Source organism: Cyprinodon tularosa, unplaced genomic scaffold (assembly GCF_016077235.1).
Source record: "Cyprinodon tularosa strain WSP-4 unplaced genomic scaffold, ASM1607723v1 ctg48, whole genome shotgun sequence".
NCBI lineage: Eukaryota > Metazoa > Chordata > Actinopteri > Cyprinodontiformes > Cyprinodontidae > Cyprinodon > Cyprinodon tularosa.
In genome coordinates, this window is record NW_024039207.1 from 259,177 (window position 1) to 283,061 (window position 23,885).

General features: G+C 37.9%; 1 protein-coding gene across 2 annotated transcripts in view; it reads right to left on the reverse strand.

Moving 5' to 3' along the window:
• LOC119794442 (plakophilin-4-like) overlaps window positions 1-23,885 on the reverse strand; it is a 63,621-nt gene that overhangs the window by 16,187 nt on the left and 23,549 nt on the right. Inside the window, exons 4-11 of one of the 2 annotated variants that reach the window (XM_038302025.1) lie at window positions 22,566-22,600; window positions 21,953-22,054; window positions 19,916-20,070; window positions 16,418-16,874; window positions 10,426-10,596; window positions 8,453-8,654; window positions 3,488-3,620; window positions 2,545-2,758 (exon numbers count right to left, since the gene is read on the reverse strand). In XM_038302025.1, the coding sequence (XP_038157953.1) occupies window positions 2,545-2,758; window positions 3,488-3,620; window positions 8,453-8,654; window positions 10,426-10,596; window positions 16,418-16,874; window positions 19,916-20,070; window positions 21,953-22,054; window positions 22,566-22,600 (1,469 nt within the window). Of the gene's footprint in view, window positions 1-2,544; window positions 2,759-3,487; window positions 3,621-8,452; window positions 8,655-10,425; window positions 10,597-16,417; window positions 16,875-19,915; window positions 20,071-21,946; window positions 22,055-22,565; window positions 22,601-23,885 lie in introns of both variants that reach the window. The other variant, XM_038302024.1, reaches the window with a different exon arrangement.

Here is a 23,885-nt window from a genome sequence, read left to right on the forward strand (position 1 = left end):
CCTATTCCCCCAGTTTAAACAGGAAATGAACAATAATTGTCTCTGTGCTGATTGTACTGCAAGTCACTTTGTTTAGACTTTGAACAGAAATGAGCAATTCCATCCATTGGAGCAAACTAACCAGGCAATGCAAGGCGTTGAGTTGTTATGCGTTGATATTTTGCTTGGATGTATTAAACAAAAAGCAGAGGTAGCAAGCTAGCGTGGACCTCAGATCAGTGATGGAGCAAGGTTTTAATAAAAGTTTTGCAAACAGGCAAGTTCTACTTCCTTTATCATCTAAGCTAGTATTTGTGATGGTTCATGCCATCCGGAGACATAGATAGAGGAGTGTTATTCTAATATTGGCATTCAGAAATCTAGAGATGGGAGGTAAACATTCGCTATATCAAAGACTTAGAGCTCTTTAGAGCATTTACTCTTTTTTTGAAAAAGCCAAAAACTACTTCAAGAGAGTGCAAAACATTTTTTCAGACTTTGCTTAGGTGGTTAAAATAGTTTTTTCTACCAAGTTCTTCTGCTATGGTAATATTTCAAATGTGCAGAAAAAACAACAACGGCAATTAGTTTTCCAGGACAGAGAGCAGAATTTATGAGGGTTACAAAGACGTGCTTGAAACCAGCCAAAAATATACAAACATGTCTTAAATTAGGTGTATTTACCCTTAAATTCAGTCAGAAAATAAGATCATTTGCCAATAAAATGATTAGTTTTACTCTAAGAATAAGATAATTAGATAAAATGCACTTAATTCACTTCCATACAGAAAGCCCACATTCATATCTTCAGGTAACATAGAGTACATGTCAGACTTAATAATACTACTTCAGCGATAGTTTCAAGGTTTATTGTATGTCTCGTACCATGTCTTTCGGTTGTGCTGTTCTTTTTGCATCCAGTTGCAGGTGATTAAGCAGACTGAAAATGTTTTGTCATTGTCTCCTTTCTATCTCCTCTTTCCTCCATCTTTTCTCTTTTTTTTTCTTTTTTTCCTTTTTCTTATTCTGTTTTTCTGCTCTATTTACATTGCAGTGTCCATATAAACTGTAAAACTCCCTACATAATTATAATAAAGCAATTTACAAGCATAAAACAAGTGGAGCAATTGCCATACTGCTACACTTGTGAAAGTAAAATCTCTTTTTCTTATTCTTTAAGGGATTGAGGACGAACTTTATTTTTTGGTGGATCATCTGAGTAAGTGGTCCTCCTAATTGTCAATCATTCTGTTGAAATGTATATGGCTAGTCCCGTTAGCTATCTTTTTCTGCACATGTGCACTTTCAGGCGTAAACATGTTTTAGCCAGTCATTGAAGTTCACCTTTCTCACTGCAGCTCTTTGAAAATGGTCAAGGGTCTTAAGAGAAAAACTGTTTACGAAGTGTATGAGAAGAAAAGAAATGTCTCAGACAAGGCAGATATATGCCGGAATGCTTTGCAAGGAGAGCTCTCTGCGCAAAGCATTATGGGATATACCTGCCTCCTCGCAAAGCATTATGGGATTTGCCGTCAGAGCGACCCACTGCGTCCCTAGGCTGCTGCTACTCGACAGCGGCGACTTATAAGAAAGATAGCACAGGCATGGCAAAGTGGACCAACGGGGAAGTTTTACCATCTGTCTGAATGGTAAGTTGACTGAGGTCACTATAATATATAGTCTCCCCTCTATATAGTGATTGAAGGATTTAGAGGGTTAGGGCGGACGTTCGGACACGTGAAGCTAGTATGAACTATGACAACAGCAACTTTTAAACAGAGCAGTGGGTCTTTTAAAAAATAAAAACCTCAACAACACTTTTGATGTAAATTGTCTTGTTCCATTGTAAGTGTCTCACTTACCTGCCCAATTCAAGGAAAATGCTCTTGTTTTATGAAAAAATTATTTATCTAGATTTCAGTTTTTGCAGTGTACCACTTTGTGCATGATTTTAATGTAGGAATAGCATTAGGATATAGTTAAAAGATTAAACTGCTCATTTCGTATGATAAAGGTCCTTTATATAAGCACTAAAGGAAAACTTGCCTTTGTTTTATAAACCCAAATATCATCTGGGCAGACATCCTGTTCATGTTTTAACAAATATTCGCGACCATAGATCTAAGTAATATCTATGGTCTGGTCCCTTATGAGTTTATGACCATCTCCCCCTAGTGGTCTGAAGCCCTTATGTTATGCAGATAAGCTTCTTCTCTGCATGTGTTCTGTGCCTTAGGATCATGGATGTGTTTTCATTTGGTTGTGTCTTTGCAGCATTTAGGTATTTGCATTGCATTCGCACTTTGCTGCCCTGTATTCCCTGTAATTGTTGCATTTCTCTTTGCATATTTTGTTTTGTATGTGTTGTTTGCATCTGTATACTAATTTTGTCTGCTTCTCTCATTTTTCTCTTTGAAGCATGTGTTTTTCACCCCTCAGCCGCTATTTTAATACAGCATCAGATGAGCCGTGTTGCACCACATTTATATTTCAGTAGTGCAAAGATGCAAGATTAAGATCTAAGAGTATAATTGACGCAGATTTAACCAAAACAAGCCGACGTACCGGTGACCAGCTCGCGGACCTCGTTGTCTGTGGTTTTCCTTAGGAGGCGCAGCAGAGCAGGAACGCCGCCACAGTTCCTCAGTGCCACCTTGTTGTTGTCAGTGGCCTTCCCGTACACTAGGTTCCTCAGGGCTCCACAGGCGCTCTTCTGTACCTCAGATGTCTTATGATCCAATAAATCCACCAGGTGCTGGATCCCTCCCAGGTGGCACACCTACAGATGAAAAACCAGACAGTTCACGTCATTATTCCGGCACACCCTGCCAATGCTAAACCAGCTCCTTTTTTGGATATTGTGTTATCTATAGGCAAGGAAATTGATATATAATCAGACAAAACACAAGCAGAGGGAACTCATGTTCCATTTTTAAATAAAAAATCTCCCAGGGGAGCTGTTTCTCCTAAACTTCTGTGTTTTAAACTGCGGCTGAAAGCCTCAGATTCTGATGAAAGAGCATGTGTCAGGAGGAAAAATAAAAGTGCATCTTCAAGGAAACACAGCAGCACTAGAAAGCCTTCCGGATATAACGCCACAGTGACGGGATCAGCTGCAGCAGGGGAAGCTGAGCGAGGAGAGAGCGTGCAGCATTTCAGCGTGACAAAGAGCTGAGAAGTTCTGGCACCGATGTCAGGTAAAGTTTCTTTGGTGCAGATGGTGCCTCGGCTCAGAGTCTGGCTGCTTTTCATAAAAAGTAAAGTTAAACTCTCTTAGCTGAGAATGCCAAGAGCAGTGACACACAAAGGGAAGCAATGCCAACAAAAAAAACCCAGAAATCATTAATCACTGGTTTTAGATATAATACAAATGTATAATGTATATAATACAATGCCTTGATTGGAATCTCAAAAGCAGCAGGTTTTCTCACATGACGAGTGACGTTTGTGTATGACGATCCGTTTTATTTTTATCCAGACTGCTGCTCAGCGTGACTCGTCACCTTACCTCCACCTTGACCCTGTTGTCTCCGTAGCACAGGTGCTGCAGGTAGGCGGCGGCGTTGGCCTGGACGGAGGGGAAGTGATGCTGCAGCATGTGGATGACCTCTGGCAGCTCCGGGTCACGCCAAGCAAACTCCCTGCGGAGGGACAAAGAGACGGTTCCTGGAACTTTAGTTGCATTGCATTTCTGTGAGCTTTTACATGTTGATTTCAGTTTCAAAATTTAAACTTCACATAACTCTGTGTATTTTTCATTTCAATTACAGTCTAAATATCTCCTGCAATTTCCAGTCAATGTTGTCTATGTAGGCATAAATATTAAACGTCTTATGGTTACATTTTTGATATTAGAGAAACAACCTAATTAAGAACTAAAAGCAGTTCGGTTATTAAATGTTGAAAGAAAGAAAGAAAGCAGAATTTCTCCCTTTCTTAAAGTATAAATTATATTTCAATAACCATTTATTTCAGTTCAGTTACTGTAGCAAATATTACCAGAAATGAGAAACCAGAAACGTCTTAAAGACAGCATGAACATCTCAGAAGGCAGAGATGAGCATTTATAAGATACAACAAAATCGGAACCGAGCAGCTTATCAAATAGAGATAAAAGATGAACAATCATGTGATTTCCACTGAACAGTGATGTAAGATTAAGACAACGTATGTCAATTCATTTCGTTGAAGTAGATGCTAACTGTGATATTGCCTTCAGTTTTTAGTATAATACAGCAATCTGCTGAGAGAGACTTTGTTCTGTTTGCAGTATTTTTCAAACAGGGGTTCTGGTTTCTCTCAAATTAATGTTAAAACTCAAATCCATTAAATGCTTTAAACTTTCATCTTCCCTGTGCTTATTGCTAGCATGTCTTTTTTCTATCATAATGAAAACGTTTTGCTTAATTCCCTCTTTTCTTTCATCACATCCTCACCTTCCAAGCATAGCACATTCAAAAGTTAAAACGATTAAATGTGGTGTACTTAGCATACGATCTTTTTCTTAAAGAAAAGTCTGTTAGTTAATGACTTGATTTGTGAAAATCAAATTAATTTATGTTGTCTAACAGAAACTTGGCTGCAGCATTATGTGAGCATAAATGAGGCAACTCTCTAGCTATTTAAATTTTCACATACCAAGAAATTGGGCGAGGAGGAGCAGCAACAATCAGACTTACTGATTACTCCTAAGCCAGTTAATAATTACAACTCTTTTGAACATTTAACCCTTATTCCCTCATTCAAATTACAAAGCAACAAAAAAAAAAAAAAAAAAAAAACTCTTCTTTTTGTTACTTTGTATTATCCACCAGGTTGTTAATCTAAATGTTAAGATGAGTTTTCAGAGTTCCTATCTATTTTAGAGTGGAATGACTGACAGGGTCATCATAGTCGGAGATTTTAGCATCCATGCTGAAATCGAAGGTGATAGCTTAAATGAAGCCTTTCTTAGACTCGATTGGCTTTGTTCAAAATGTGAATAGTGCCACACATTCTCATCGTCATACTTTGGACCTTGTGACATATGCAACACAATCAGAAGGAGAACAGTATTTCCTCACAACCCTGTCATCTCTGGTCACTTTTTAATAACCATCAAAATGAGAGTTAAACTGAGTAAAACATCTTGCCACAATTTTTTATCAGGACCTTTCATTTAGATCCCATATCAAAGCAGTTTCTAGAATTTATTTCTTTCATTTCCCGAGTATTGAAAAAAAAAAAAAATATCTTATCCTGGGGTAATGCTGAGATTAGTAGTGCATGAAACTGTTACTTCAAGGCTTGACCATTGTAATTCTTTACTATTATGTAGTCCACAAACTGTGGTTAAAAGCTTTCAGCCGATCCAAAATGCTGCAGCCAGAGTTCTGATGAAAATCAAAATAAAAAAGATCATATGTCTTCTGTCCTAGCTTGTCCTTATTGGCCTCCTGTTAAATCCAGAATAGAATTTTAAATCCTCCTTCTCACATATAAAGCCTTAAATGGCCAAGCTCCATCTGATATCAGAGATCTGATTGTTCCTTATGTTCCTAACAGAGCACTTCGCTCTCAATCTGCAGGTTTACTAGTGGTTCCTAGAATTTCTAAAAGTAGAATAGGAGGAAGATCTTTTAGTTATCAGGCTCCTCTCCTGTGGAACCAACTACCAGTTTTAGTTTGTGAGGCAGACACCCTGTCTACTTTTGAAGCAAGGCTTACAACTTTCATTTAAGATAAGATAAGATAATCCTTTATTTGTCCCACAGTGGGGAAATTGCAGCGTTGCACCACAGTGAACAGTACAGTAGAAAAAAAGAAGAATACAAAGTATAAAAAATATGTAAAAATATATTTAAAAAAATATACATTAAGTATATACAGTCAAGGCAACACTGGTATAAAGTGACAACAGTAAAGTTCTGTGCAAATGATTGATTGTATTAAATTATTGCAGAGTTAAATAGATATGAGTGAAGTATACAATAGATTTTTGATAAAGTTTACAGTTAGACTGGCTCAGGTTATCCTGAGCTATCTCAATAGTTATGCTGCTATAGCCTTAGACTGCTGGAGGACATATAGACCCTTTTTCATCATTCTGCTTCAGTCTATCTCGTTTCCCCCATTTTGCAGTTTTTGTTAGTTCAATCTCTAACTTTATGCACCCTCTGCTTTTTTCATCATACTAGCTTCATTTGGTCTCTGCCTGTTTGGCTGTGAAACCATCATGGAGAGAAATATCAGCTTTGCTGCTGCCATCAACACCTTTGTTTATAGATGTTGGAGTTTTGCCTATTTTTCAGTGTAGTTCTGTTTCTCTTACAGTGACTTGAATTGAATAGAAGTTACACTACTTGACCATTCAGCACAGCTAACTGGGCGCTGTTTGGGGGATAGAGTGTTTATACCTACAAACAGAACCACATATAGTCCGTTCTTCATCTTTGTCACCATTAAACAGTAAATAATCCCAGCCTCGACTCTTGAGTCATGTTTGTGCTACGGCAGGCCTCCGCTCTGGCATTACTTCTCTTCCAAAAACCAGTGAGGAGTAGAATTAAGAACGTTGCCCTCTAGGGGAAAACAGCAACACTAAAACAATGCAATAAATTCCTCTTAAGTAGACCCTATCAATCATCAGCTGGAACAAATTTTAATCTAACAAACCACTAATCCACAATTAATCATAAGTCAATTCTTTGTTTACAACCTCTGATATGCAGAACCAAACTAACCATCAGAACCACTAAAGTTTGACCTGAAGAGGCATGCTAAACCTCACAGGGCTGCTTTCAGTACACAGGTTGGAAAGTGTTCAGTGAAAGTGATCCTGATATGGAGGATGGCCTATTTTGCTTTTGAACTAACGCTGTGCTACCCACAAACGCAGGCAGGGTGTTTCTTAACTAGAAACCATGGGTAGACTGCTCAGTGTGGGCACTGCTTAAAGCTCAGGATGCAACTTACAGATAAGGAGACAGACTGGCCTACAGCAGGGGCCTGGAGTGAACTTAAAAAAAAGACTTCCAGCAAGCAAAGCACTGGAAAAAGAAGTGCATCAAAGAGGACTTCAATAACAACCACTGACGCAGTATGTGGAGAGGCATCAGGTCCGTCACAGGTTATGAGCACTCAGCAGCTCAGCCGAGCCCAGTTCTTAAAAAGCTTCTTTGCACACTTTCACTCTCCAAACAGCAAAAGGACTGAAAATCCACAAAATTTAGAAGAGCTACCTCATTCTGCATCTGAACCAAGTGATCTTTATAACGAGAAGGAGATTAACAATAACAAGGCTGCGGGTTCAGACATGGCGTCAGGTCAGACGTTATAATCACGCTGATCAACCTGCAGGGGTTTTTCTGGACAAAATTAGCCTCTCCCTGCAGCTTATCACAGCCCCTGTCTGCCTCTCTGAAACTCTCTGCTAAAGTGCTTCAAAAAACAAATAAATAAACCCATGATTACTGTCGTTTCACTCTGACCCCAGCCACCATGAAATGCATTAAAGGATCCTTTACACTAAATAGTACATTGAAAACTATTATCCCTGCTGGTGAGGAAAGGGAAACACTTCAGTTTCAAAAAGCTGACACTGGAGAGGAAAGGCTTATTATATGGTAAGGCAGTCAGCCCTCTATAGGCAGACAATAAACATCAAAACTAAACCACCAGCCTGTTTCATAGATCGTTTCAGCACAAGCTGCACCTAATGTGAATACTAAACACTACATCCCAATTTTATGTACATATGTTTCCCTGTTTCTACATTTTGAATACTCCTACTTTGCATTTTCAAGTGTTTTAATTATTATTATTATAATTTTTTACAGTGTCCTGTCTGGCAATGTGGCAATAAGAATAATTGTCTTGATGCCAAAAAGAGCCCAACAGATTTTACTTTCCCAAGTGGAGCAGTATGGCAATTACCAGAGTGTTCCGCTTGATTTATGCATATAAATAACATTATTATAATTCATGCAGGGAGTTTTACAGATTATACGGGCACTGCAATGTAAGTAGAACAGGAAAAACAAAATAAAAAAAAAAGAGAAAAGATGAAAAAAAGAGGCGATGAAAGGGAGATAACGATAAAACACATTAAGTGTTTTAATTAATGTGTTCATCATATACATGTGCAGCTTGATTTGCAGACTAAGTAACATTTATTTATGCTGATATAATGACATTAAAGACTCTTGATTACAAAGGAGATGCTAGAATAGTTTCAAGAACAATGCAAAACTGCCAATATGAGAAAATCATTTTTTCGCTTGATTTGAGCAAGTGAGTAAATACATTTTCCAATAAAGCAAAGTGATTAGAATCGGCAAAAACAGCTCCATCATCTTATTTCAAGTGTTCAAAGTTTGATTATCCTATTTCAAAGGACAAAATACTTATTTGCCTGCTCAAATTTAGAAAAAATAAACTTATTTTAAATCCTTTTTTTCCATAAAAGAACTCAAATATTAGAGTTTCTGAGTACCTGGGGTCCTTGTGGATGCTTTCGATGGAAGGCGTACGAGTGATGACTCGGTCCACCAGCGCAGAGTGCCGGTGGGAGAACACAGGCTCCGCGGAAACCCTGATGGAGTCGACGTAGGCAGCTGCTGAGCTCAGCCCGTAGCTGCTTCTTTGGTACGGCAGCGTGCCGCAATGGCTTGTGGTCCGAGGAAGGGTCCCCATACCTGCAGGTGCAATATAACACAGCAAACAGGTTCTGGATCATGAAGCAACATTAGAGAATCTTAAACACATTACGAGCTTTAAAATGCAATGAAGCCTTTTTTTAATTAATTGAACACAATTTCTGAAAGACAGCTTAAATAATGACTAAACAACATGAAAATAAGTCCTAGGGTTCCGTGCTATCGCCCTCCACAAAGCACTCAGCTTTAATGCTCCCCATTAGGAAGCTGCGGAGGAAGATGAAAGGCTTTAGCCTAATTAAGAGCTGACCTCAGGGAGCAATAAAAATCACAGTTTCCAAGCCTGCTATCCACATTTTACGGGGATTTAGAAAAAATAAATGTTCTGATGAGACCCAACAGAGCTTGGCCTAAAAATTAATGGAGCGGCAAACTTTGGTGTGGAAACAGGATTGTTTGTATTAATGCAAATTACTGTACTGAATGAAATATGGAGTCTTTGGCTCTGAAAGACTGACGCCAAAAATGACAGACTTTCTACAACTGCAAGCGGATTAAATACTACAGTATATTATTTATTTAGAGGGGGATGTTATTAACAAAAATCTTAATATTTTTTATAGTAATAACGTGAGGATAGCATTTACTGCCATACAGCAGTATTCACCCCGCTTTACTTTTTCACATATCACAGACACAAAAGTATTTATACCAACACAAAGTGGACAATAAAAGTGAAGTGGAAAGAAAAATGTTAAACAGTTAAAATTTTTTAAAATTTTTGAAAAATTATAGTTCAGATCCAATATGGAAACTTTACTTTAAAAAAACTTACAACAACAGTGACATTCTTTGAAAAAATATTATACATATTGAATAAAAACTGCAAGAAAAAGCTCCCCTAGCTAGCATTTTTATTATCTATTATATATATTCTATTAAATTATATTAAATTCTATTGAAATATAAAATGAAAACCTAAGTAAGTAATTTTTTCTTAAAATAGAGCAAATTTTCTTGAATTGAGCAGGTATGTGAGACACTTTATATTTAAAATAAGAAAAACAACTGCAGTCTATTATTTTATTTTAAGGGTAAAAATACTGATTCTATTGGCAAATTATTTTCCTACACAAATTAAAGGTGAATACAATTATTTTCAGACTTTACTTATTTTAAGAACGTTTCTACAGTAAGCTTGATGCAAATCATCTGATCCAGATAAAATCCAGAGCAAACAATCAACATGTTTTAAATATAGAGCTAGAGCTAAAATGGAATAAATCAAAACGTAATAATGATGAAAACAAAGTCCAGACCTGTATTGAACCGATAATCAGTGGTAAAACTTTAAGTGTATTCTAATTTATTGTGTTTGTAGAGCACTTTATAACACAGCAGGGGATCGGAGTAAAAGGTACAGTTGAAATAAAACACAGAACATGTAAGATAAAAAAGGAATATTTAACATTTTGAAATATGAACACTTTTAAATCAGAAAAAAGGAACATGATCAGACACATGGAATCCGCTAAAACTGTAAAAAATATAGTTTCAAGGAAAATAAAAGGGGATTGCTGCTGTTTGATTCCACATGTTTCTTTTTGCAGAGGAACTTTAATTTCAAAGGTAATTCGTGAGTACTTTTAATTGATGCAAAATGTTATATGCAAAGCTTAAATTGCTTAAATTCTCAGTCTTATTGCAGCCTTAAGATACATTTAAGATTTGGGTTGTTAAGTGATAAAAGTCAAAACTATTGGATGGATTTATAGGTAAAATGTGAGAAATAGTTCTAGAGGGGTATCACCTGTGTTTGCTCTGTAGAGGGAGCCCTGGGGGTCGTGGGTGGGGCTGTGGTACAGGGGGCTTTGAAAGGAGCGATCGTCGAAAACAGGCGTCATTTGGCAGTCGGGTGACAAGGCGGCCCTCAGCTCTGGATCTAACTGCATCCCGTGACCGGCGTACGAGCTGTGCAGCCCTGCAGGTGCACAAATCCCACAAATATACAAATTATCATCAAATTATTACTGTAAATCACTGCAAAGGTTCTTCGTGACCACCATATGAGCATCAACAAAAATATTTGTGGATCTTTGTCTGTTGATAATAGCATCAACAGCATACAAACATACATTTCATTGAGAAATAATGCAGAGAAAATGAATGTTTTAGCTTTTAAAGCACATCACTACTCTGGTCATTCAGACTCTGCTGCAGGCCTAGGCATCAGCAAGTCAAACAAACAGGGCAAAGGGTTTTTCCATCCTCCAATCTCACAGCAGATCAGCTCAAAGAGCGCTCCAATTATAAGGAGGCTGCAGGGCACGATGAGAGGGAGGGTAGCCTCAATGGATCCGTTGAGCAGCTGAAGCGAAAGATTTGCACATAAAGCTGCTGATGAAGGAGCCATTTCTCTGCTCTTCTCCTTTTTATGTTTTACATAAATTTTCTGTTAAAACTGACAGCGTAACATAAAAGAAATGTAAGCTTGGGATATTTAGATTTAGATCTTCGTGCTTAGTTTTTAGGAGCAAAAAGTAAATCCCTAAACTGCGAATGACAGGACTCTGAAGCTGCAAAATATTTCAAAATAAAACTGGCCGATCATCCTAGAAGGTTTGCATTGATCATTTTATTATTACAGCAGTTATTAAATGGATGTTATTTAATATAAATAATTAAGACAGCTCAGATGGAGTTTAATCTTACAAAGTCCTAATGAGAATAAATGTACTTAAATGTTTCTCCAAACATGTCAGAAATCTATACATGAATTATATTAATATTGCAGGACTCAAAAACTTTGTATGAATTCTTTTTAAATTTCATGCAATCTGCAACGGCTCTCACTAAACAAACATTCTAAGATCTATAAGTTGGGTCTAGCAGGATCTGCAGGTTTTGCAACATGTACAAAACCGGCTGAAATTTGATGAAACCAGCTTTTCTGAAAAATATTTCCACACCTGTTCAGGATTCTGTCAATTCTGCTAGCTCTCACTAGAGCAACCTCTGGTTGGAGATCTGATGAAAGAACCTGGAGTTCCATCCTCCTAAACACACTCCAAGTCAGATGCAAACCACTGACCTAAACATAGTTTTACAGGATTAATGAAGTCAGTTGTTTGCAGTGAGTTCTGTATTTGTCCAACTGAAATGTGATGAGATTGTTTAAATAATTTCTTTAGAATGAGGTTGAAGACAGGGTTACATGTTTGGAAGCATTAAGATGTTGGGTATTACATAGAGATGACAGCATCAGGAAAACATTGATCAACTATATTTGCATGTTTGAATACACACATGAACTAGTGCACAAGTAAAACTGATCTATTAAAAAAATAAAATAATAATAATATTAATATACAGGAGATCCAGCTCATTCTGCCTTAATGAATATCTAGAACACAAGCTGATCATCAGAAATGGCTAAATTCCAGGAGGAGGACATGCAAATGTAATCAGCTGCCTGCAATGCAAGTTTCATGCAAAATTCATTTGACATGTTTAAAATGTAGGTGCAAACTTGCATCCTTAAATAATGTCTGCAGTCACTGTGGAGAGGAGGAGGCATTGGCACAATGACAGGAGAGAGATGATCTTCTGTGCATGTCTCAAAATATTTGAACTGTCAGGAAAAAAAAAATGGAGATATATATTGTTTATTGATGCTTTTTTTTTTTTATTCCTTGCAACACCAAATTTTCTTTTAAAGAAATGAATTATTTTAGCATTCGTTTAAAAGCCTCGGTTCATTTTAAAAGTGGTGTGTGGATGCTCGTCATCTGTCCATTTAAACTTCCCTTTCTTTCACATCTGGATTTGTTGTTGTACCCTTCTCTTATTCCTTCCTTTTGTTTTTTTTTGTTGAGTTTTTACGGCACCAGTGGCTCGTTTTTTCTGACAGTAGACAGGAAAGGGGGTATGAGAGAGGGGGAAAGACATGAAGCAAAGGACCACAGGCCGGATTAGAACCCGGTTGGCCACGTCAAGGACTAAGGCCTCTGTACATGGTTGATGCGCCCTAACCACTGCGCCACCTGCATACCCATTCCTTTTCGTTTTTTAACTGTAACCTTGCCCCTTACCAATACGGCATTGGTAATACAACACCCTACGACTCCCCTGGGTTTGTGGAATTTCATCTTTTCACGTTTAAACTTTGCAGCTCGAATCCCGTCTTCTGTGCCTTGTGGATGTAGATGTAATGTTAGCTGATATATAAATATATATATATATATAGATTGGATCTTCTTTGAAATAATAAACTAGTTGTTTCTTTTTCTGAAGCATAAAAAGAAAAAAAACATTTGTTCTTCTAATGTCAGGGACAGTTCTTTATACAGATCTTTAAAATAGAGAAACTCATCACTTATATTTTATTTATGGCAAATTTCAAGGAGTAAGCCACCATCAATACTGGCCTAATCATGTGGATCCATCTATTCCTCATCTAACTCATGTAATCGGCAAATATCTAAGGATAACCCAGAATAAGTCTGAAAAGAACATAAATGCCACTTACTGTAGCACATACAAAGTCCATGAAAACATCTGTAGTTTTGTCGGACACGAATGCCTTGATTTTAACACCCACAGCAGATGCTGTGAGCTGAAAATTATGTGCAGATGCACCATAGGGCTTTGCGACAGAAACAAACCTATATGGGTCAGAGGGATAGGCTTCTGGCAGGATGCAGGAGCAAATCTGTGTCTCTGCAGCATCAGCAAGGAGAGGGATCCATAAGCAGCCAATAAAAACAATAAGTGGTAAATATTGTTTGATGTATGCAAAACATAGAGTTTTCAAGGGAAGGGAGATCCTTGTGCCAAAGACAAACACAGTTGGTTTAAAGCTAGAAAGTGTGCTTTTCTTTCTGGTGGGAAATTTGCTCTGAAAGCATCCTAAAGACGTCCGTAAGCCGGGCTCAGTGAAGATTCTGGCAGCAGCACAGAAATAATCCCTTCTCAAGTTTCTCAGCAAGACACGGCTGTCTTATTGCATCACAGAGACACAAAGTCGAAGGATCGGATCTCCAGGAATGTCAATTAGCTCCTTAGCCTCAGCGAGTAAAGTTATATGTAAATGGCAAAAACCGGTTCTGATAGATTCATCTTTAAAATCATGATGCTGGCTAAAAAACAATAAATCAACATCACTTAAAATGTGTGTTAAGAGCAAAGGAATTGATAAATTTTTAGGTTAGCATTAGTCAAATTTGCACCTATTATGCTAATCAGGCAGATTAATTATGAGAGAAACATCTGAAATTTGTTCAACAGTCTTCTAAGAAACAAGTTATTGGAAACAAAGACCTCCAATTAGACCCAGATGTTAATAGGATCCATCTCCACATCTGGATGGGATGTCAGATCTAACAGCAGTTTCTTGAGAAGCTAAAAATGTTATGTTGTTTTCTTTTGTGTTTTGTGTTGTTTTGTATATTTCACATTAATTTTAATGAACTTTAAGTGGAAAACCTCTAAAAAAATTGCTTTTTAAAAATGTCGTGTTTAATGACTTGGAGGTGAGAGATAAGGAAGCCTTAAAAGACAAAACCACAAATAAATGGAAAATATGAACATGAAACAGCTGTTTTCACAAACAGAGCATTACTGATGGAATACAGATGTTTAAAAATGGGTATATTTGGACGACTTAATGGAATGCTCAAGCCACCAAAGCAAGGTAGAGGCAGCATCATCCTGTGGGACAAATCAGTTGCTAGTGGCACTGTTGTCTGCAACACTGCAAAAGGGCAACTTCCATATTGTTCTGTTACATTTTTCTCACATCCAAGTGACATCACGATGACTATCAGATAAAAAAAGTTTTTTAATTGGATTAAACACATATTAAGCTCCTGAAAAGGCTTTTCCTGACCTCAGCCCTGCTGAAAATCTGAGGATTATGCGTATAATCCTGTAACAGTGGTCAAACATAGCAACAGAAATATGCAGAAGCTTGTTGATGGTGGCAAAAAGCAGCTTTACATTGCCATGGACTGACAACATAGCACTAAAGAAGCCCCGCCTCCATAACCAGGAACTTAAGCCATTTCAAATTTCTTCAAGATAAATCTTTTGTTCATAACGACAACCTTAAGCATGGTGGCAGCAGCGTTTTGCTGAGGATCCAGCTCTATATAAAGCATCAACCTATTAGTCATTGTAAGTTATGCCTAAAAATCTGTTCTGCACCAGGAAACACACTGATTAGTGAGTTAAAGGGAAATAAAAATAAATATATCTTTGATACTTTTGCACTTGACAATGACCCATCCATCTAGTCGATACCTCCTGCTTGTTCCCACACCGCAGATTCAAACCAATCGGACCAGTCGATAGCAAAACACTCTCCTCACTCGGCCATCAGTTCGCTACAAACACTGCCTGAAAGAGGAATCCCTGGGATCTGCTTTGTTCACTCATGCTGTGAGCGTTTCTTCATTCTCGACTGAGAACTCTGTCTTCTCTTCCTCCTGCGCATCAATCACCACGTCCAACATAATTAACAAGAAACCCGGGCTCAGTGTCTACCTGATGGATGTGAAACCCTTCCTGCCTGTGCTTCCATCACTCTTTTACACCAGCTTGCATCATGTAATTCAGCTGCATTTGAAAGAGTGTCATCCGCAAATGCTGGTGGAGACAGTTCATTGAAAAGCTAGATATTCTTCTCATAGATAGATAGTCTCTTTTTTCAATCCACAGTAAAAAAAAAAAAAAGTTTTATGTAAAGTTTACATAAACGGGGGAAATGGTCTCAAGTGCATTATTTTGGTGCAACATCCTTTCCTCTCACAGCAGTGATGCGATTTCCCACTCAGATTATAAACCGACTGGATGAAAATTAGCAGGGCCTGCAGGTGAGATTCGACCCCTTGACTTTATACATTACAGATTCATAATGACGTCGCCTCTGTGTCTAGAATGCAGAGCTTCTTCCTAAAGCAACCTCCTGCTATTCAGTTGATTTCTTTAACTGCAACCTAAAATGTTTATTTGCACAGAGGAAGATGTTTTTTATCCTATATTGTTCCACCAGTGCTGATCTACAAGACCTTGTATATGTAAGCCAAAAATGTTGTTTCTAATTAAAACAAATCATATTTTAAAATGAGAATTTAACAAGAGGACAAAAAATGAAAATATAAGTAAGCCATTTTTTCTTAAAATAAGTTCATTTTCTCTTAAACTGATGAGACAATTTCATTTTAAATAAGAAGAAACATCTGCAGTCTCTTATTTCAACTGTAAACTATTTCATCATTTTATTATTACCTGCTCAAATTAAGCGTGCAGTAAATACCCTTTTTTCAATTTTTTTACAAATTTTTAAGATTGTTTGATTGATTGAACCGCCTCAATGAAATACTGAGTCAAACTCTGCACTGCAAAAACTAATTGGAAATAAGTAAAAATGTCTTAAAATAAGTGTATTTAGCCTTAATTTAAGCAGGTAAATAATAAGATTTGCCAATGGAATGAGTAGTTTTACTCTCAAAATGAGATAATTAGATAATATCCACTTGGAATGAGACAACGTAATTGGTTTTTCTTATTTTAGATATAAATCGCCTTATTCCATTGGCAAATTGTATCATTTCACTGCTTAATTCAAGAAAAAAAAATACTCTTTTTTTTTAAGAAACTTACTTAGATTTCAATTTTTTTTGCAGTGTGTTATTACAAAATGAGAGTTTGAATGAATACAGTAACATTTAAAAGATGAAAATCAAAAGCTTTGTGAAAAAATAAATAAGGCCAGATCATATTTGGTGTGATGTCTAACTGACCTATGAGGCTGTCTGGGCGTGGCAGGGCGCTCCTCTGGTACAGGCCGTATGGATCTGCACCATAAGCCAGTGACTGACTCTGTCTGGGGAGTGTGGAGCCGTAGTGCTGAGGCATCGCCGTCATCCCTGAACGCAGCGGTGACCCTGTCAAAGCCCTCCCCTCAATCAAGGACAGGGTGGAGCCCAGTCTCCCCCCGCCTAACATCGCTCCTCCATTTCCCAGGGCCGCGGCGGCGTCGCTGGGGGAGGTTGGAGACGGGCAGGAAGGCGGCATGGGGGTGCCAGGGAAGACGGCAGCAAGGGGTTTGGGCTCAGACAGGATGGGCGAGTCGTATGTACTGCCTTGGGACGTCCGCATAGAGATGCGGGAGGGGGAGACCGTTCCGGTGGTGCCGCAGCCGGGTGACTGGCTCCTGGAGGGGAGGGAAGCCATTCTCCTTAACATCCGACTGGATGCCTGCAAAAAAAAATCCAATATACAACTTAGTCTTCCCAATGCTGCCAAATGTGACATTTAATTAGTCTGATAAAGAAGACTTTGTTTCCAACATTCCCTCCATAAATGCCCTTTAATTTTCACAGCTCGTTATGTTTGTGGGAGACCATTAAAAGGTACTTGTGTTGAGATGGAAAAAATAATGAAAAACACACAAAAACCATCAACATCCGACTAAAACCGGTAGAGGGGAAAAGTGACTTAATTGGTTAGCAAGGTATGAAAAGTGTCATGATGTATAAAAGTTATTTGACATCCTGGAATCATTACTCTTTCAAATATTCAACCCAATTATGAGTAATAAGATACGAAGCTTTGCTAAAGTTTGACGAAAAGTATCACCGAGCCTCCAGTGAGCCTGGGGTGTTTTGATCATTTAAATCAGCAGAAATCATCCGTCACACAGAGAGCATATAATTATGGGCCGCAGTGAAAAGAGAGAATATTGTGACACTTTGACATGATGCTCATGGCAATAATTGCTGGGCATCTAGCAGCTGCTGTCAATCGAGACCAGGCAGAAAGGAAACAGGCAGCAGCTACAGGAAAAAGCGCCACCCGCTGAGAGTAGAATATATTTTCCTCATGTGTGGTTCAATAAAGTAGCTGTGGTGGAGCTTCGCTGTTCTGTCCATTTTTCTTCTACCCTCAGGGTTTATTTTTTATTTAAAAAGATTCAGCTCCACATTAATAAGTGGAATAATTCATGTCAGGGAAATGGAAGAACATTAAGAAACTTCCTCTGCCTTCCAAGGTCAAATATAGTCTTTAAATCCCAGTTTTAAAAATGCATAAACCAAAAACTCCCAGACCGTTCATATAAACCGTCGTTTGATAACGATTCCTGGAGTCGCTCCTTCTGCCCTTCAGGTGCTGGCTGAATACAATATAAAAGTTACAATATACTAGCTTACACATTTTTTAATCCAGTAGCTCTCGACTGCATGAAAAACCAGCTAAGATTTGGTCACATATTGGACTCAATCTTTTTGAGAAAACACACTGTATCATCAGAATCAGAATCAGAATCAGAAATACTTTAATAATCCCAGAAGGAAATTACTTAATGTAGAAACTGTTAGGGTCCTGTTTGTGTTTTTTTTTTTTGTTTGTTTGTTTTTCTTTTAGTTTGTCCTTCCACCACCAGATTGTCCCCCTTCCCCATTTTGGCCTGGATGGTTGTTTCCGGTTTTCCTCCCACACCTGCGGCTTGTTGGGTCATCACCAGAGGAGTATTTGAGCAGCAGACTGTCACAACCTCAATGCCAGAGTGTTTGCCAGTAATGGGTACTCTAGCCAAACTGAGATTAGCTGACTCTAACCATTGTGCCTTTGTATCTCTGAGTCTAAGTTTGCCTTTTTCTTCTTTGTGTTCTCCGGTAGGATAACCCTCCTGATCCGCAGGATAAGCCTGGTCCTTCTACCTCCTTGGAAGGAAATATTCATGTCTCTCTGAGCAAGGGGAAACCTTCACCTGATCCGTTCAAGCCCACCTCTGGAAAAGCCTGTGACAATTCGCTCCGTTGCTCCTCTGGACCCTTCACTAGTCTGCCTGTCCGCCCTCCAACGAGTACAATCTTCTCTGGACAATACCTCCACAAACTGGACCCGAGGAGCTTCCAAGAACCCCTTGAATGTGAGTCTTAACTGAACCATTTAGCAGCCTCGATCATTTTCCCTACGGCCCTTGAACTCATCCTTGTGATTTCCCCCCTAGAGTTTCCGGTTTTGGTTCACCTGTTCGCTGGATCTTCCTCTGAGAAAACCTGTTAATCTATATCTCTCTGAGCTTGTAACCTCTTCAGTAAACCAGTTAACTTTTTCCCTTTGTCTCTGAGTGGTTATCTGCATGTGGGTTAGAACACTTAAGCCCATCATGACAGAAATACTGAAACATCTCAAGAAATCAGCCAGGGCGTTAAAGTTGGGTATGAATGCGGACCCGCAAAATAACTTACAATGTCGATAAGGGAGAAATATTCAAGGATTTTGAGGTGTGATCTCATTCAGCAGAGCTTAAAAGTTGTGTGTCAGCAAACTTGACCCATTTACACCAGTTCTGTCAGGAGGAATTGGCCAAAACTCTAGCAAACTACTGTAAGAAGCTTGATTAAACTTTATGAGTTTTGCAGTCTAACAAAAGACGTCAAACGACCTCCATTCCAAATGGGTGGACCCCTTCCTCTGTTCCAATTTGCATGTTTTCAAAACAAAAAACAGGGCCTTGCTGGGCTACTATATAACATCTATAACTCAACGCTATTTCTGACATTTTGAACTGAAAAAGCTTCCTGGATGGGAAGCGAAACGTTTTCAGACTTGGAAACCAAGTCCAGTAGATTGTTTTTATTTTTTTTGGACTGAGTTTTGTCATAAATGTTCTCTTTTTTTGACTATTTGAGCTGATGTAACAAGCAAACTGTGAGATCAATTAAGTCAATCAATCAATAAATCAATCAATCAAGTAGTTCTACCAAATTTTGATGAAACATGATGTACATAACTGAATTTGAAACATGTAATAAAAATAAACATCTATATAATCTACGCTATAATTTGTCATTCAGTAAATAGAAAGTAATTTATTTATTCTATTTGACCTTTATCTTCAAGTCTAATTTACAGTTGCAGCGAGAAAAAAAAGGCTTTTCTGCTTCTAAATTCCTTTTTTAACTATACATCTCATAAAGAACAATAACTAATTAAAATTTAATACAATAGAATAAGGAAAATATTATTTCTTGTTTTAAAAAAATGCATTGCATCCTTGTTAAAGTTTGTTTTTATATAGGAGCATGCCTTTAAATCTCTTTATTCAGTAACTTTCTTGTCACTTGAATGTAAAGAACCAGCTGAACCAGTGGTTCACTATGTTAGATGCATGAGTTATCAACTAGGACAAGTCCTCCTCCTCTGCTCTGCTCACTGCTCTCCCGGCGACTTCTCATCCTTCCTCTGGATTCTCAGCAAAAAGAGGTTTCCTGCTGAGGAAGGAAGCCTACCTGCCCCGAAGCTTGACCTTCTGCTCTGGGGCTTCTTGATACTGAGGCTCGGGGTTCTGAACGCACCACGTTCTGGTTGCTGTAATAACTGACGCTGCTGTCTTGGTACCCGCTGTCGGAAAACGAGGTCATGTGGGCTGAGTGACCCCCTGAACCTGAGAGGAAAAAAAAAACACACCAGCACATCATCACAAATTTGTTGAATATTGTTTTGTGTATAAACACATACACAAGGATACATGTGCTATACTTTAATGTTTCTGCTGGAGCAATCTGCTGCCCTACTTTCTTCTGTTGGATGAGTGGGAGGAAGAGGAGGAGGAGGAAGCGTGTGGGGGATATTTTTATACTCTGAGACCACTCCAACCGTATGGAATACAAATAAGCCTGAAGGTAATTTGTTTTAACATTTCAGATGCCGCATATTTACCTAAGTGGGAATTAACTGCAGAACATCTGAGGTTAAACGGTTCTCAGGATCACGAGAACGGGCTGTAAATTACTTAAACTGTAGAGAGGAAGAAACTAACAAAAACAACGATCCGCTCAAATCAGAGTTTACAGCCACGCCAGCTGCTTTGCTGCTCCGCTCTATCAGCTGGGCATCGTTGGTGGTCTAACATGCTGCAGGAAGCTTGATGGAACTAAAGTGTCAAACGCTCCAGTGAAAACACCAAGTGTCCAACAGAGAGCGGCTGCAGCTGCGCTGCAGAGCTCCAGGTGTGAAGAGGTATGAAAGTTTTACTGCTAAAAATAAAACATTTGAGCAGCAGGGAGGAGGCAAACTTTATGTTCTGGGTGTGTTTAAGTAAAGAAAATCACATTTTCTCATTATCCTTTACAAAACACATTATTTAAGTAACTTTAATGTCTAAAAAATACTGAAGTAGCTTCGAAAGGGTTTTCATATTTCAATTCAGGCTGGGAATTTTATTACACAGATGCAACAAGACTAATGCAAACTAATTAACCTATTCAAATTATCATGTTAAATAATCTATATTTGCAAAGTTGATATATGCAGATGATTATAAGTTAAGTACGAATTATTCTACAACAAGCCTAACTTGAAACTTATCAGATTCCTGACCAGAGCCCAGAATTTCAACATAACAAACCAGAAGCTTAAATTGTTGTGGCCCCTGCGGCCAGGGGCCATAGCAAAAAAAAATCTCATCCAGATGTGTGTTTACTGATGCAAACCCGAATGACCACTAGATAAGTGCAAGTTTTTTGCTCTGAAATTGAACCAGATACATCCTTCTCTGACTCATTCCTGCCTTCATCACCTCCCTAAAAGCAGGAGCTCTTAAAGCACATTTATATACACTGGTGATGTTCATATCACAACATATTTGCCTATTTTTTTCTTGGTTTAATAAAAGTGGAGTTAAACCATGCAACACAATATTTTTAGCTGACATATAATATCATTGATTATCATATAGTTAATGAAGTGTATACATAATCTAAATTACTGGACATTTTAGCATTAAATAAACATCTTCCTTCACCACAATCTAAAAATCTACTTTTTATTTGTGAGAACTATAGCAGTCAGATGATCACAACCCTTAAAGAGAAAGGCTGCTATATTGTAAACTGTGACAACAGTTATAGTCAGTGATAAAGTTGTACCAGAAACAGGGGAAATGGCCAAAGGGCTAAAGGTTCCTAGGTCAGCACTGAATGTAAAATGACTGGCATTGGGGGGAATCTACATGCTTTTTTGGATGATTTGATAATAAATAGGGTTTGTTGCATACTTGCAATAACAGGCAACAAAAACGCAAGTTTTTTGGAAAAGGCTCTGCTAAAGATTTCACTTCTAATCCCTAGTGTTTATGTCCTACCTGCTCCTGAACAGTAGTTTAAAGCAGGTTCTTTCTTCTTTACAAATGTGCATTATTATTACATTTAATCTAATTTTCAAGGCAATTTTATTGCATTAGGATTGCATATCTTTTTTTAAATAAAAATGTTAGCGTCTTGTTTTGTTCTCTCTTTGTGCTCCATAGATTGTTGACGAACCCTCACTGTCATGCAGGGAGGCGCGGTCCCCTTCAGGCAGGTAGAGTCCTTCCTCCGCCTCATGGTGGCGACTTGATACGTCTGCAGCCACGCCCTGGGACTCACCACCTATCATACAAAACCCTTTTTAGCCAAACATTTATCTGTAGATTCAAATTCTTCAGAGGACGGAAGATGTAGAGGATTCACTGAAATGTTTTATACAGTTGTCATACCACAAAATAAAGATCATTCTTTTAATTTTGAGCTTTTTTTAAAAGCTAACAATGTTTCCAATTTGGTAGGAGAAGGATGTATGAATAATAATAACCCAGATATCTCAGGATAAGGGTACAGAAGCCAACAGTCAGTTAGAATCATTTGTGTTGCTTGACCGCCTGGTGCTGCATGCCAGTAATCTTCAGTCCTCTGGAGGCTTTAATGGTATTCTTATCTGGAAAAACGTTTTTGCCTCACAAATTGATAAATATTTAATCACATTTAAAGCTACAAGATTATGAAAAACACAAAAATCCTCAACCTTGATTTTTTTTTTTTAAGGATTACCAAAGCAAACCACAATCCTAGATTAAAGATATTTATATGCTGTTATATAAAAGTTATAAATAATAAAGAGTACCTGCAGATCTCCATGCATACGACTTCTCAGAAGAGCTTTGGAACAGAGAAGAGGAGGAAATGGAGGAGACAGGAGAGTGAAAGGTAATTAAATCAAAGAAGAACACTTAATGTTCAGTTAAATCAGGAAGGAGGAAGAAGATGGTGTTAACTTTAAAGAAAAATGACAATTCTACACTGAAAAATGAAAGAGAAAACAAGTAAAAGTCTTTGAAAGCAACATGTCTAAATCTTTATTTAAAGAACAGCAGCCAACATCATCTGGAAGGGAAGATGTAAAACACAATTTCTGTAAAAACAAACTAGTGTTGCACCTGATACCGATACCTGGCTGTGCAGTATTGGCCGATAACGATACCATTGGTTTGAAATGTATGTGAGAACTGCATACTACTTGGATGTAAAATAATTGCCATCACGGCTTTGTCAAGCTGCTGCCTACCTTTGTGAAGCAGGAAAAAAAAAAGACTAATACAAAGTGAATCCAGTAGAACCTTTTATTGCCTACCTGGAATGGGTGACAATAGTTGAATAAACTTTTGACTCTCAAAATGGTATCAGTGCCTTATTTGCCCACATTTTAGTGCTGGATTGGGGCCCTGGCCGATACTAGCATGGGTATCGGTGCATCGCTAGTTAAAAGCTGAGCAAAATTATCAACAAAAAAAAGTCAAGAGATTATTTATGGTTTATCAGTTTATATGCCTACCAGAGATAATTTCAGATTGTGAAACAATTTTAAAGCTTTTTAAGATTTAAAGCTATGGATTCTCAGCAGCATCTTAAAGATATAAAGATTCTTAGAAACTTTTCATTTCAAAAGGTCAAACTCAAAACTGCAGACATATTTCTAGACCAAATCAGTCTTCATATAATTTCAGTCAGAGGTTTTATGCAGCAGAAGCTTGAATTTATTGTTGCTTTTCCTCAACTGAAACAAGATCATAATCATTTTCAAAGGCTCAGTTATATACATTGCTGTTAAAAATTATGTTCCCTCTTTGCAGATTTCCTCTAATCTTGCCTCTCTTTGGTGTTTTAGATGTTAAAGTAATTATATTTAGTAGGAGAACCCCTTATTAATTTAGAAAAAGAGAGAAAAAGAGAATCTGAGCAAAAACAAAATGTAAAAATGAACAATCCAAACTAGCTGCTTGTATAAATGGCCGCACATTTAACTCAGTATCATCAGACAGGCCTTATAGCTGCTAGACCTGTAGAAACAAGGAATTAATGAACCAAACCTGTCTGACGGCATGAAGTACGTTAACATATCTCAAAAGCAAAACTAATTAGTATAAAATGTCTAGAAAGCAAATGC